Raw genomic sequence first — 13,335 nt, forward strand, 5'->3', positions numbered from 1 at the left:
TTGTTGTTTGGCGGGTCCGGGCTGGGGATTCGAACCCGCCACCTTAGGTGTACGTGGCTGGCGCCTTAGCCGGTTGAGCTATAGGCGCCGGGCCATGACTCACTTTCAAAAAAGTTTGAAGATGCTCTTCTTGTTCATTGGCATACACAAAACCTCCCCATTGCTTACTGATAGACCTTCCACATCCTTTTTTTTTTGAGACAGAGTCTCAAGCTATCACCCTGGGTAGAGTCCTGTGACATCACAGCTCACAGTAACCTCAAACTCTGGGGCTTAAGCAATTCTGTTGCCTCAGCCTCCCAAGTAGCTGGGACTATAGGTACCTGCCATAACACCCAGCTATTTTTTGGTTGTAGTTGTCATTGTTGTTTGGCAGGCCTGGGCTGGATTCGAACCCACCAGCTCCAGTGTATGTGGCTGGCCCCTTTTGAGCTACTGGTGCTGAGCTGACCTTCCACATCTTTTAACCTGTTAAATCATGTTAGTCCCAGTTACTCAGTTGGCTGAGGCAAGAAGATCGCTTGAGTCCAGGAATTTGAGTTGGCAGCGAGCTGTGATGATGCCACTGCAATCTAGCCTGGACAACAGAGTGAGACTTGAATAAAAAAAAATTAAGAGAACACTGAACATCACAGTCTGCTTCTCTAGCGCTCCCTTTTCATTAAAGATTGCTACGCTGTGAACATAATTCCGCTACTGAGTCAGTTTTATTTTTATTTTCATAGAAGGGGCACTAAACTAGTGCTGGTTTGAAATACTTTCTCATCTAATCATTGAGGGCATATATATACAAGCCATCTTCCTAAGGGGTAGGTGTAGGTAGCCATTATAAAACAGAAAACAAAGCCAGCTGTCTCATGGGTAATAAAGTATTCTTCTACCTTGTAAGTAGCTGATTACTGCTTTGCTCTCAATTTCTCTCCCAAGAAAATTCGTTGCAGTTAATTTACATTTATAGTTGAAAGTGACCATTTTCCTTACTCCTTTCTGCTTTCTTTTCAGATGTGCTGTACTTATGTTTCAAAGAGAATTTGCTCTCCGACTAGTTGCAAAACCTGGAGATAAGTTATACTGCAGACTTTCAATTAACACACAACTATTAGCACGTGTGGACCACCTAATGAAAGTAAGTGGCTTATTATTTAAATAATGTAGCTTAATTCATCCTTGAGCATCTAGCTGTGCTTTCTTTGAGGAGAGTATCTTTAATTACTAAGTGGAAGTTGGCGTTTGAAAAGTACTACTTAAATATCTTCTGATTAACAGGTTGGAAAGAATAACTTTAGACCACCACCCAAGGTTGAATCCAGTGTCGTAAGAATAGAACCTAAGAATCCGCCACCACCCATCAATTTTCAGGTGAGGTTAAAATACTGGGACTTAAAATAAAGGAAACTAAAAGTCCCAGTTCTAAAAAAAAGTGTCTGTAGCAGCAGAAAAATTATCAAATCAATCTATATATCCAGACATAGGAAAATGTTAATTATGATACATCCCTGTGATGGAGTAGATGGAATAATTTAATGCAAAGTAGTTATGAAGGCCACAACCAAAAGGCATGGAAAATACTCGTAAAAGGCAAAAAGTAGAAGGCAGTTGCATTTCACTTAAGATTATAGCTATGGAAAACAAGTTTGTAATTGAATAAAACTTAGAAAACAAGATAAAATGAAAATAGTTGTTTTAAAGTATTATGGATACCACTTTTTAATCATAATTCTTGTTTTTGTGATTTAAAAAGAGAAGCAAGCTGGGCCACTTGACAAAAAGCCTTACGCTTGTCACATTAGAGAAAAACATGACGGGCTGTGTGGTCAGCTGCTAGTAGGTAGAGTGGTTCTCAGTAATTCCTTCAAGGAAGTTTAGGAATTCTTATGGGCACCAAGCCAAGAAGTTTATATTTTGAAGACATTATCCACCTTGTATTTCAGGAATGGGATGGCCTCGTAAGGATCACCTTTGTCAGGAAAAACAAGACTCTTTCTGCTGCATTTAAGTAAGTATTTTACTAATTCTAATATATGAAAGGTCAGTGCTCCAGATACTGTGCTACAATTTGGTCTTTTTCCTGAACACTACCCTACAACATAAAGATTATCTGTGTCCAGAAAAACTTGTCCATTTATAATTTGGAGGTGGGGAGGCGGGAGAATTTAATGAAGAAAGTTCTGGGAGTTTGGTGGCAGATCAGGTTTTTTGACAAAACAGGAGAAAAAAAAAACGCAAAACTCTCATACATCTGTCTAGTCTTTTTGTTGGCAAATGGAGTGATGATCAACCCCTTCCCCACTTGTGCCATTTATTGATTTGGAGAAATTGAACACACCAATTTGGAGTCCATGGAACCTAGTATTAGAGGATTTGGAATTTTGTTTTTAAAGGGCATTTTTTTTTTTTTTTTTTTTTTTGCAGTTTTTGGCCAGGGCTGGGTTTGAACCTGCCACCTCCAGCACATGTGGCCAGTGCTCCAGTCCTTTGAGCCATAGGCGCTGCCTAAAGGGCATGTTTTATAGAGGGTCTAGACTTCTTTATGAATTTAAGATGTTTATCAGAAAAAAATTTTTTTTTAAACAGTCTATGTCATCCTAGGTAGAGTGCTGTGACATCATATCACAGCTCATAGTAACCTCAAACTCTTGGGCTCAAGAGATTCTCTTGCCTCAGTGTCCTGAGTAACTGGGACTACAGGCACCCACCACAATGCCCGGCTATTTTTTCATTGTAGTTGTTGTTGTTTGGCAGGCCCAGGCTGGGTTCCAACCCGCCAGCTCCAGTGTATGTGGCTGGTGCCTTAGCTGCAGAGCTATAGGCACTGAGCCAGGACTTAACTTTTTAAATATAATTCACATTTTCTTTGTTAAGTTGAAGTATTTAATACCTTTTAAAATTCCTTAATTTTACCATAAGAGATACAGATTTAATTTCATCTAAACTAAAAAGAAATTATGTCTATAATCTGAGAAACAATAATAGTAATGTAATTTTTTTATGCTATAGATCAAGTGCAGTGCAACAGCTACTGGAAAAAAACTATAGAATTCATTGTTCAATCCATAACACTGTAAGTAGAAAATGTTTCTGTAGTTTCATTGATTTTTCTTTTAAAACGTCCTGTATTTTTTTCAAACCTGTCATTATGAGATTCCTTATTTTGTACATTCCATAGGATCTTTAAAAAGTAGTATTACAATGCATAACCAGCAAAATTGTGACTTGAATTCTGGCAAGTCAATGCTGCTATGTATTCTGTGGAACATTATTCCACCCTCTCCTCTCTAACTATTGACAGTTGTTTTTAGTCATGTCAAGAATCAGATTTAAGTCTGGGCACAGTGGCTCACACTTGTAATCCTAGCACTCTGGGAGGCCAAGGTGGGTGGATTGCCTGAGCACACAGGTTCAAGACCAGTCTAAGCCAGAGCGAGACCCTGTCTGTAAAAACAGCCGGATGTTGTAGTACGTTCCTGTAGTCACAGCTACTTGGGAGGCTGAGCCAAGAGAATCCCCTGAGCCCAAGACTCTCAAGTTGCTGTGAGCTTTGATGCCACGGCACTCTACCGAGCGACAAAGTAAGACTCTTAATAAAAAAAAAAAAGTCAGATTTAGCAGTTGTAATTTCCTCAAAGTTGTGGATTCATGTAGCAACACTTTATTATTTTTATGTAGGTATTTATGAGACAGAGTCTCACTTTGTCACTCTGCATAGAGTGTCATGATATCACAGCTCACAGCAACTAAAACTCATGGATTCAAATGATCCTCCTGCCTCAGCCTCCAAAGCATCTAGGACCACAGGCACCAGCCACAATGCCTGGCTAATTTTTCTATTTTTAGTAGAGACAGAGTTTTGCTCTAGCTTGGGCTGATGTTAAACTAAGCTAACACAATCCACTTGCCCTGACTTCCCAGAGTGCTAGGATTATAGGCATGAGCCACTGTGCCTGCCCTCTGTGAGGTTTTTTGTTTTTTTTTTTTTTAAGACAGAGTCTCACTCTGAGTGCCATGGTGTCATAGCTTATAGCAACCTCAAACTCTTAGGCTCAAGTGATCCTCTTGCCTCAGTCTCCTGAGTAGCTAGAACTACAGGCATGTACCACAATGCCCGGCTGGTTTTCTCTATTTTTAGTAGGGATAGAGTATTGGTCTTGCTGAGGCTGGTCTCAAATTCCTGGGCTCAAGTAATCTGCCGTCTCGGCCTCCCAAAGTATTAGGATTACAGGTGTGAGCCATTTATACATACAAGAAGTAAGTAATGTTTGCTAACTTTTTAGCTTTCAATTTAATTAGAGGTAGGCAAATTTCCTTTGTATTTCTTATGATTGTATATATTATTTCCATTTTTCTCTTTTATGGGCAAAAAGTCATTATTTAATCTACATAAGTAAAAAATATATATATTAAGCTGGATAAGAAAAATCTTTGAATAAAAGATGAAAATTAAGTTTCTCAAAAGTTGGAGAGGTAACCTCTTTGAAAAAATGAACTGGTTATGTGAAATCTGTGGCAAGAAAATGTGAGTTATTTTTAAAGGCATAACGGCTGCTTTAAAATTTAATTTATAGGCCAAGCACAGTGGCTCACACCTATAATCCTACCACTTTGGGAGGCTGAGGGGTGAGGTGGGAAGATCATTAAGAGCTCAAGACCAGCCTGAGCAAGACCCCTTCTTTACTACAAATATAAAACTTAGCCAGGCTTTGTGGCGGGTGTTTGTAGTCCCAGCTGCTCAGGAATCTGAGGCAGGAGGATCACTTGAACCTAGGAGTTTAAGGTTGCTGTGAGCTAGGCTGATGCCATGGCACTCTAGCCTCAGGCAACACAGTGAGAAGCTGTCTCAAAAATAAGCCCAGAATTTTAGTTTTAATTATTTTATGAAGTTTGAAACTGAAAACTATTTCACAATTTTAAAGAAAAATGCCAATTACATGATTAGTCATTCAAGGTACACTGCGTTATTTGTTTGTGGTAAGGTCAGCCACTTAACTAGAGATCCAAGTCATACACAACCAGGCTTTCCAAACTGTCCTAACAGATAAATTAAAAGTGACTATTAAGTGACTGTTTCATGACTTAACTGAACTTAAAAAAAAAAGAGTCATGATGACTTCATTAAAGATAGGTTGTTCATTTATTCTGAATCTTATATTGATAGGTAATACCAGAAGATTTCAGCATAGCAGATAAAATACAGCAAATCCTAACCAGCACAGGTTTTAGTGACAAACGGGCCCGTTCCATGGACATAGATGACTTCATCAGGTAATTACAGTTTTGTTTTCCTAAGTGTTTACATTTTCTTGTTTTTACTGTGACACCTTCAGATGATTTAAAGGCTTTTAAGCGGTATAAGGTGCTACCTGGGAGAGTTGTTGCATAGCACTTCCATGGCATGGAATAGTATTTGGTGTAGAAGATGGAGGCTAGTTAGCTGCAGCAGAATGAACATTTTCTTAAGGATAGAACAGTCTGAGCCAGAAGTTCGCCTCTGTGTTAAAGTGTTGTGGTGTACATCATGCTCCTTCCCACTCCCTCCCTCAACTCTCATTCACAGTCTTAAGTCTTAATAAATTAGCTTGTCCCACCAAAGTAGCCCACGAGGCACAAAAATCACAATACAGGTTAACTGGATCTGATTTGTTTCCTCATTGGGAATGGATTATAGATCTTAAGCATGAAATAATGTCATACCTGGTTATCCATTTCATGATAATACAGTTAATTGTTTTGTAGCCTGAAGCAAGTTCCACACATATTGGGTAAAAAAGTGTTAGAATTTTCTGGGCAATTTAAACCAAAATCTGTTTTCCTTTAATTAAGCAAGTCTTATGATAGGAAACAGTAAAGCTTCAATTAATTACCCAGGTAATTTATTAACCTATATTCTACCCTTTATTTAATCACCACGTTAACTTTCTGACGTTCTTGCATTTTTAGCCAATTCCCTATTAAAGCTTCTATGTTCTCTCCTTTTTAGTATATTGGTAAGAAAAGTTCCATGTTCTCTAGAAGCTGAATGAGTGGACTGTTAAAAAAGGCATTGGTTTTCCTTCTCTAAGCTGGAAACACAGTTCAGTATTACTAAGACAAATGCTGTCATGACTACTGAGTCTTTATTGATGGTAGTCCTAGGTGTTGAACACTATAAGCACCTACTTTGCTTTTTCAGACATTTTAAATTTACCTGGACCTGTTCCTATGGGCTAACCTAAAAAATAGTATCAGGCCTAAACAGAAATCTTTATCTTCCTCCAGTCTCACTAAATTTCCTCAAGGTTATTGAGCATGTGCAGTTTGCTAACTAGACTCTAATAAAAACAAAGGTAACAAACAGGTCTAAGTATTTAACTTGAACCTGATAACAGCCCATAGAAGAAGAGTGGGCATGTAAGATGGGTCATTGTTACCTCTAATTTCTACTTTTAATTCCAAAGAGCTCTTGTTCAGTTGCCTTGTTAAAATAGAACAAATGCCATTAAGCTCTTCGACTTAGGATAGCAGAAGTCTAAGATGATTTTAGTCAAATTCATTATAGCTTAAGACATACAGGTTATGTGAAAGAGGCACCAACATGACATGGTTTTAACCAATATGTATCTTATACATTTAGTTGGGCACTATGGTTTCTTTAACAACTAGTGGTAGGAGTGGGTGGACTACATGAATATGTTGATGTGTTCAAGTTTTAGAATTAAAGATAAAGAATTATACAGCATTATGTGCCACAAATTAGCTTTTCAATACCATTCCATTTTGGTTTCTTTTCAGGTTGCTACATGGATTTAATGCAGAAGGCATTCATTTTTCCTAAGTGGAAAACAGAATTTTTCAAGGTCAAGAAATCAATTACGTATTTTCAATATTTGAGAAAATGAACCTTGCCTGTGCTCTATATAGATCATTAATACTATTGTTGTCACTGTTTATAATTCTGAATTTTTAAGGTGGTCATTTCTCAGTGCCTAAGTTTGTTTGGTATGGGTTTGTTTTAATAGATAATATAGGGCAGGGTCCAATCTACTCTCATAACCTTCAAGTTTAAGAGCCGCAGATACGCACAACTTTATAAATTTATCATCTCTAACAGTTTATCATAGATGTTACTCTTCTATTTACTGTGTTATAACCGTGAGGCCCTCTTACTTCAGCTGTGTCCCTCAGGTAGTAAAAACATTAAAATATGCTTCACTGGTCACATATTTCCCATACCATTTCTTGTTATTTACATGTACAGTAAAACAATTGTCTCTTCAAGTGTTTCTGTTTTGCATCTCTCATTCTTTTCCATACATATGATGATGTAGGAGGCACAGTGTGCCCTACATCAGGGTTCTGGGTTAGCTTGAGTCTGCTACTTGCCACCATACTGTGCATGAAGCTCTGGTCATGAAGCTTAACTAGAATGAAATTACTATAATGTAACTATAAAATTACTTTTTTATTTAGGGGGAAAAAGTGTAAGTTTAGCAAAATTTCAAAGGGTTTTGTAAATCAAAACAGATTTTATAAGTCTTTTTTCAGCTTTAAAAAAACAGCCATTTCTCCATACCTGTACATTCCCAATATTCATGACTATGGACAATTAAAATTTCTAGTACTTTTCATATACCTGATGCTTAGTTTTAAGCTATTTTAAAACTGTCAGATTGAGAATTTCAATAGATGTCATAAACAAGTTTTATTAGCTACTATGTTTAATCAGTGTAATAGTGATATTACTATACTCTAAGAATTATAGTAGCTATTTTATTTATACACATAAGAAAATTAATAAAAAGTATCTGCATTGATTTTAGCTTTCCTTGCAGGTAGCTTAATAGAAGGAATATTTTCACTTAATTTAGCAAAAGCCAAATTTTGAAATCTGGCTTCGAAGTTACATAGTAAATTTTACCACATAATTAAAATAATGCATATTCTTAATTATTTTTAAGAGGGATTATCAGCTTTCAAGTCAAAGAAAATATTACAGAATGTTGACTCCAGAACAAAAAATTAAAGTTACTTAGCTCCATCAATTCACTTTTATCATATGAATATTGTACTGAAGGATAGTTTTTTTTTAACTTCACAAACTTTGTAGAGTTCATTTGTACCATCTCTATCCTTACAGAAACATTTTAACACTTAACTCAGCTTTCTTAGGTCATTTCCCTCTACGCCAGGGGTGGACAACCTTTTTTTTCTTCCTTTGCTGCACACTGGAAGAATAAGAGTTGTCGTGGGCCACATGTTAAATACATAAATGTAATAACAAAAGTTGATTAGCAAAAAAACGATCTGTGGGTATTTTTCATGATATCCAGACACCACAGCTAAACAAATAAAGTCCTCGTAAAATGAGCATGCTGTCCATGGGCTGCTGGTTGGGCACCCCTATGAACTGCTGAGTTTTAATCCCTTTTCTGGCCTTCAGTTTTCCCTATTTGTAAAAGCTAAAGGTGCATATTATACTAACTCCAAGATCTGTTTTGGTATGAATTTTTTTAAATACCTTGACTCCTAATCAGAATAGAGCCATTATAGTATAAGGCAGCATATTTATCTGTAAAGATAACTTCCAAAGATAGTACCCATCCAATGCAAATAATAAATTAAAGCTAATCTGTTGTGCTTTACAGTGAGTAAGTTCACATGTCTTTATTGCCCTTTGAAGATTGGTTATTCTCATAAACTATGATTTTAAACAGCCTCTGCAAGGCCAATAGTAACAGTTCTCCACATTTCCTCTTCCCTTTGAAATAAACACAATATATTTTACAACTGCAAGAAAACCTGAGGCCTTTCCAAAACAAAGGTGATTGTACTAAAGTAAATTGTCTCTTAAAACTCATTCCATAGATTAATGAGCAAACAAAATCCAGATTTGTTTCAGATTTCATGTTTACAGAGCTTTCCACGATGGTGTTAGGATCTTTCACAACTACCCTCTGGGTTTTGTGAACAGTGAAGTAAAGAATCTGGCTCATGTGACTCTCTGTTCATAGCTTCCCTTTGGCCCAAATGAATGAGCTAGTTCCCTAGAGTAAACCAAAACAAGATATCCTTGGGAGATCTTTTATCAGTAAACTACTCTTGGCTTCTATACTGGGAACTGAGAGAAAACTCCTAGAGAGATATATAAATTTTTTAACAAAATTATTTACATGTAAAGTGGCCAGTTTTCTTTCTGAGAATAGCAATATGTAAAAATAAGTGCTGCCATTTAAAAAGTAGCATACCCTACACCAATCTATTGGTGAGAATTTGGTGATTCTCACAAATGGTGAAATTTCACATTTGGTACTGGATGGAGCTTGGGTTAGATCTGCCTTTCTTTTAAGGCAAAGTCAACTCTTTCAGCTTAATTCTTTTTCAAGAGTTATGTACTGCCTATACTTGGCTTAAACTAACTTCTATTATGGACTACTCTCAATGTACATATTAGTATTCATGCATCAGAAGCCAATTTCCTTTAACAGTACATTAAAAAAGGTATATTTTGGGTGCTCATGAAAATGTCAAATTAAGAAATGTATTGGTAAGGATCAAATTGCACTATTAGTCTTGTTAATACCACACTGGCACACACACTGCATATATATGTATTTTCCTAAGATAAAACTCTTCTCAGAATTTTATTACTTTTTATTATACACCAACTAGTTTATATTTTAGTTCTTTACAAAGAAAATGCTAAGAAAATTATAATCACATGTTATATGGTTTTAAATCATAATTCCAGATTTCTTTACATATAAGATGGAATGGTCCAGCAGCTATGTCCACTGTCACAGACTTTAGTTCCGTTCAATGATATGGCACATCCTGCAAAATTAACTAGTCACACACAAAAAATGTCTCAAATACAGTAAAAATGTACACACAAAGGTAATTTACAAGGACAAATAAGGAATGTAATTTATCTTGGCTGTGCTTCAGAAATTTAGGGTCAGTAGCCTTAGTCAAGGCACAAAGCAGAAGAGGTGAGCACAGCTGTCTCCAGGAGTGGGCAAGGTATGTACAATCACTGATGAGGTATGCATGCACGCAAGGATTTCAAACTGCTCAGTCTTGCTACGAAAATTGAACCGAGTTAAAAGGAAATGCTGTGGCTTCCCCCACTATCCACCTCTGGATCAAGTCCATAATCTTCATATAGAAAACAAAATTGGCAAGGATCTCCAAAAGTAAATCACTATTTGGGTAAAGGAAACAAAAGGCTTCACTAATTCCAATTCTTGGTTGTGCCTCCTGGACTAGAAGCATTTTGTAGACAAAGGAGTGTTTCACAAAATTGAAATGTCATTCAGGTGAAGAACAAGACATTTTCCACAGACACTTAAAAATTTCAAACTTTCAAATGGCCCTTACAGCTGAACCATTTTATGTTACAGTAGTGAGGTTATGGGGATCCTTTAGCAGCAAATGCCGATTTAAAGGGCACGGGGTCTCTTCGGGTTGATTTGTTTGCTGGCTTGTTCTTCTTCTTGCAGAGCGGCACGAAAAGATTTCACTTTATCTTGGGGGAAAAAGGACAAGGGAATAAGTATTATATTCCATGCAACACAGTTTACAACTTTATAGGTCGTAACCAAGTCAGCTGTGTTACTTCCTAACAATAACTTAATAGTATCTTTACTTTTGTGGTTTGTCATTTAGAACCTCAGAACTAAGCACAAATTTCAACTATAGCAGTTTCGTTACAGATTCTTACAAATACCTATTTTTCTATATCTTTCAATAGGTTTCTGTTCTGTTTGGCAAATTTACAGTTTTCAATTTTAATTCATTTGAATTCCTTTTGGAGTATAGGCAGGTTTTAGATGGGTAAAATATGTACAGTCACATTGGAAAGGAAATCTGTGAGTCTTACTAAAATGTTAAATTGACATTTCTTCTTTAAATAGGAGATTTCTACTCCCCATTTATATTTTACCTTTAACTTAAACCTATGAAATTTTAAAAGATATTTGAGTTTTTAAAAATGAGTGACTTTTTCCCTCAGGGCAAGGAGGGATTGTGACTGGGGAACTCTTAGACATTCTGTCCTACTGTCTATAACACCCTGATCTGTAGTCATGTAAGAAATAGAAATAGGTTAGTAATGTGTGAGAGACAAAATGACAGGCAGCTGTGTGAACAACAGACATCTTTTTTAAACAACGGATCTTACCTAGGAGTGACTTCCCCTGCACCCCACCCCACCCAAGGGACATTTGGTAATGTCTGGGGACATTTGGGGTTGTTACAAATGGTGTAGTACTACTGTCACCAGTGGATGGGAGAGAAGGATTTTGGTAAACATTGTACAATACACAGGACAGCACCCCTCACATCAAAGAAATGCCTGGCTCAAAATGTTAATAAAACCCTCCTCTATAATCTTCAAAAAAAAGGACTCAATTTCCTTCCCCTTCTCAGAAGTACAATGATATTTCAAAAGTTAACTTTTCTGACTTGGTGCCTATAGCTCAGCAGCTAGTATGTCTGCCACACAACACTGGAGCTGGTGGGTTCGAATCCAGCCCAAGGCCTACCAAACAACAATGACAACTACAACCAAAAAATAGCCGGGCATTGTGGCAGGCATCTGTAATCCTAGCTACTTGGGAGGCTGAGGCAAGAGAATCACTTAAGCCCAAGAGTTTGAGGTTGCTGTGAGCTGTGATGCCATGGCAGCACTCTTATGGTGACAGAGTGAGACTCTGTCTCAAAAAAAAAAAAAAAAAAAAAAAAGTTTTCTGAAATTTAGAAAGGAATTTAAGGACTTCTGGAACTAATGTTTGCTAATAAAATAGCTCTCAAACCTTTCTTACTAATACAAAATTATCTCTGGATGGTAAGAAAAAAATTTAGTTTCTAAGAAAAGACTGAATAATGAAACATCTAGATTGTAATTTCTTCAAAGTTAATGGAAGTGCTTGATACACATAAATTCTGAGAAGATTAAGGAAGGAAGTCAATAAAGTTGAGTATTTTGTATTGCAAAGAATAGAGTATTAGAGTGTATTATCCATCTTTTGAATAAAATACATACAGAAAAGCAGATTGAGAATTACCATAGATTAAAAAAATGATCAAAATAATGTAAAACAAAGCTTGAATATGAACAGCTAAAACAAACGGTGTATTAGGGAAACAGTCACAAGATAGGATTTCAAACAATCAATTTCCCAACCATTCCACAATGTATATAGGTTGAACATCTCAAATCCCAAAATCTAAAATCTGAAATGTTTCCAAAATTTCAAACTTTTTCAGTACCAACATGATACTCATTGGAGCATTTCAGATTTCTAGATTTGGAATATTCAACCAATACATATAATGCAAATATTCCAAAATCTGAAAACATCTGAAATCCAAAACACTTCTGGTTCTAAGCATTTCAGATAGGAGATATATAACTGTATATACTTCAAAACCTCATGTTATACATGATAAACACAATTTTATCTGTCAGTGTAAATAAAAAAGTTGGTGGGCAAACAAACCCAAAACAAATAAACAACTTCACAAAGGACCTGCCTTAAAAAATGAAGCAGGTTTTTGATCCCCAAAACTAGGAATTTCAATCTGGTTTACACTGCATTGCATGTACACATACCTTGTTTCCCCGAAAATAAGACCTACCCAAAAAATAAGCCCTAGCAGGATTTCTATGCATTTGTTAAATATAAGCCCTACCCCGATAATCAGACATAGTGATAGGCATGGCTATGCAGTATATCTGCATAACCACGCCATGCATTTCGGCGTGGAAGACATCCCCTGAAAATAAGCCCTAATGTGTCTTCTTGAGAAAAAATAAATGTAAGACAGTATCTTTATTTTAGGTGAAACACGGTAAATACAGTTGTCCACTCACATAAAGAAAATCAAGTCTGTGAATGTCTAAAAGTTAGCAGATATACAAGAGATGCATATCTGAAGCTACACAGATGAGCTGATTGAAAAAGGCTACTTAGGAGGCTGAGGCAAGAGAATTGCTTGAGGCCAGAAGAGTCTAAAGTTGCTGTAAGCTATAATGCCACTCTACTGAGGGTGACAAAATGAGACACTGTCTCAAAAAAAAGCCAAAGAGACATGGAATGTAGATAAGTCACATGCTTCCCTTCATGAGCAAGACAATATAGTCACTTTGACACTTTCCTTCATTTTTAAAAAACAAAGTTTCAAAGATGGTAAAGAAAGATGGTGCAGAAAGCAGGAGCAGACAGGAGGCTATTGAAAGATGACCCTTAATAGTCCTAATTCGGCTCGGCGCCTATAGCTCAACCGGCTAAGGCGCCAGCCACATACACCTAAGGTGGCGGGTTCGAATTTGCTTTACAGACTTTTTCTTAGCATACGTAT

At 36.6% G+C, this 13,335-nt stretch overlaps 2 protein-coding genes across 3 annotated transcripts in view; one reads left to right on the forward strand and one right to left on the reverse strand.

The window, feature by feature from the left end:
* The window catches only part of DIMT1 (DIM1 dimethyladenosine transferase 1 homolog), a 14,602-nt gene extending 7,351 nt beyond the window's left edge, over positions 1–7,251 (forward strand). For both annotated transcript variants that reach the window (XM_003782733.3, XM_023518905.1), the window contains 6 exons: positions 1,003–1,126; positions 1,267–1,359; positions 1,932–1,996; positions 2,998–3,061; positions 5,153–5,259; positions 6,766–7,251. In XM_003782733.3, the coding sequence (XP_003782781.1) occupies positions 1,003–1,126; positions 1,267–1,359; positions 1,932–1,996; positions 2,998–3,061; positions 5,153–5,259; positions 6,766–6,808 (496 nt within the window). In that variant the 3' untranslated portion in view covers positions 6,809–7,251. The remainder of the gene's footprint in view (positions 1–1,002; positions 1,127–1,266; positions 1,360–1,931; positions 1,997–2,997; positions 3,062–5,152; positions 5,260–6,765) is intronic.
* A 2,355-nt stretch (positions 7,252–9,606) lies between these two features.
* The window catches only part of KIF2A (kinesin family member 2A), a 67,671-nt gene continuing 63,942 nt past the window's right edge, over positions 9,607–13,335 (reverse strand). Inside the window, exon 19 of the mRNA XM_023507579.1 lies at positions 9,607–10,498. Coding sequence (XP_023363347.1) covers positions 10,413–10,498 — 86 coding nt within the window. The 3' untranslated portion in view covers positions 9,607–10,412. The remainder of the gene's footprint in view (positions 10,499–13,335) is intronic.

This window comes from Otolemur garnettii, unplaced genomic scaffold (genome assembly GCF_000181295.1).
Source record: "Otolemur garnettii isolate 467f Iridium unplaced genomic scaffold, OtoGar3 scaffold00005, whole genome shotgun sequence".
In the NCBI taxonomy this organism is placed as follows: domain Eukaryota; kingdom Metazoa; phylum Chordata; class Mammalia; order Primates; family Galagidae; genus Otolemur; species Otolemur garnettii.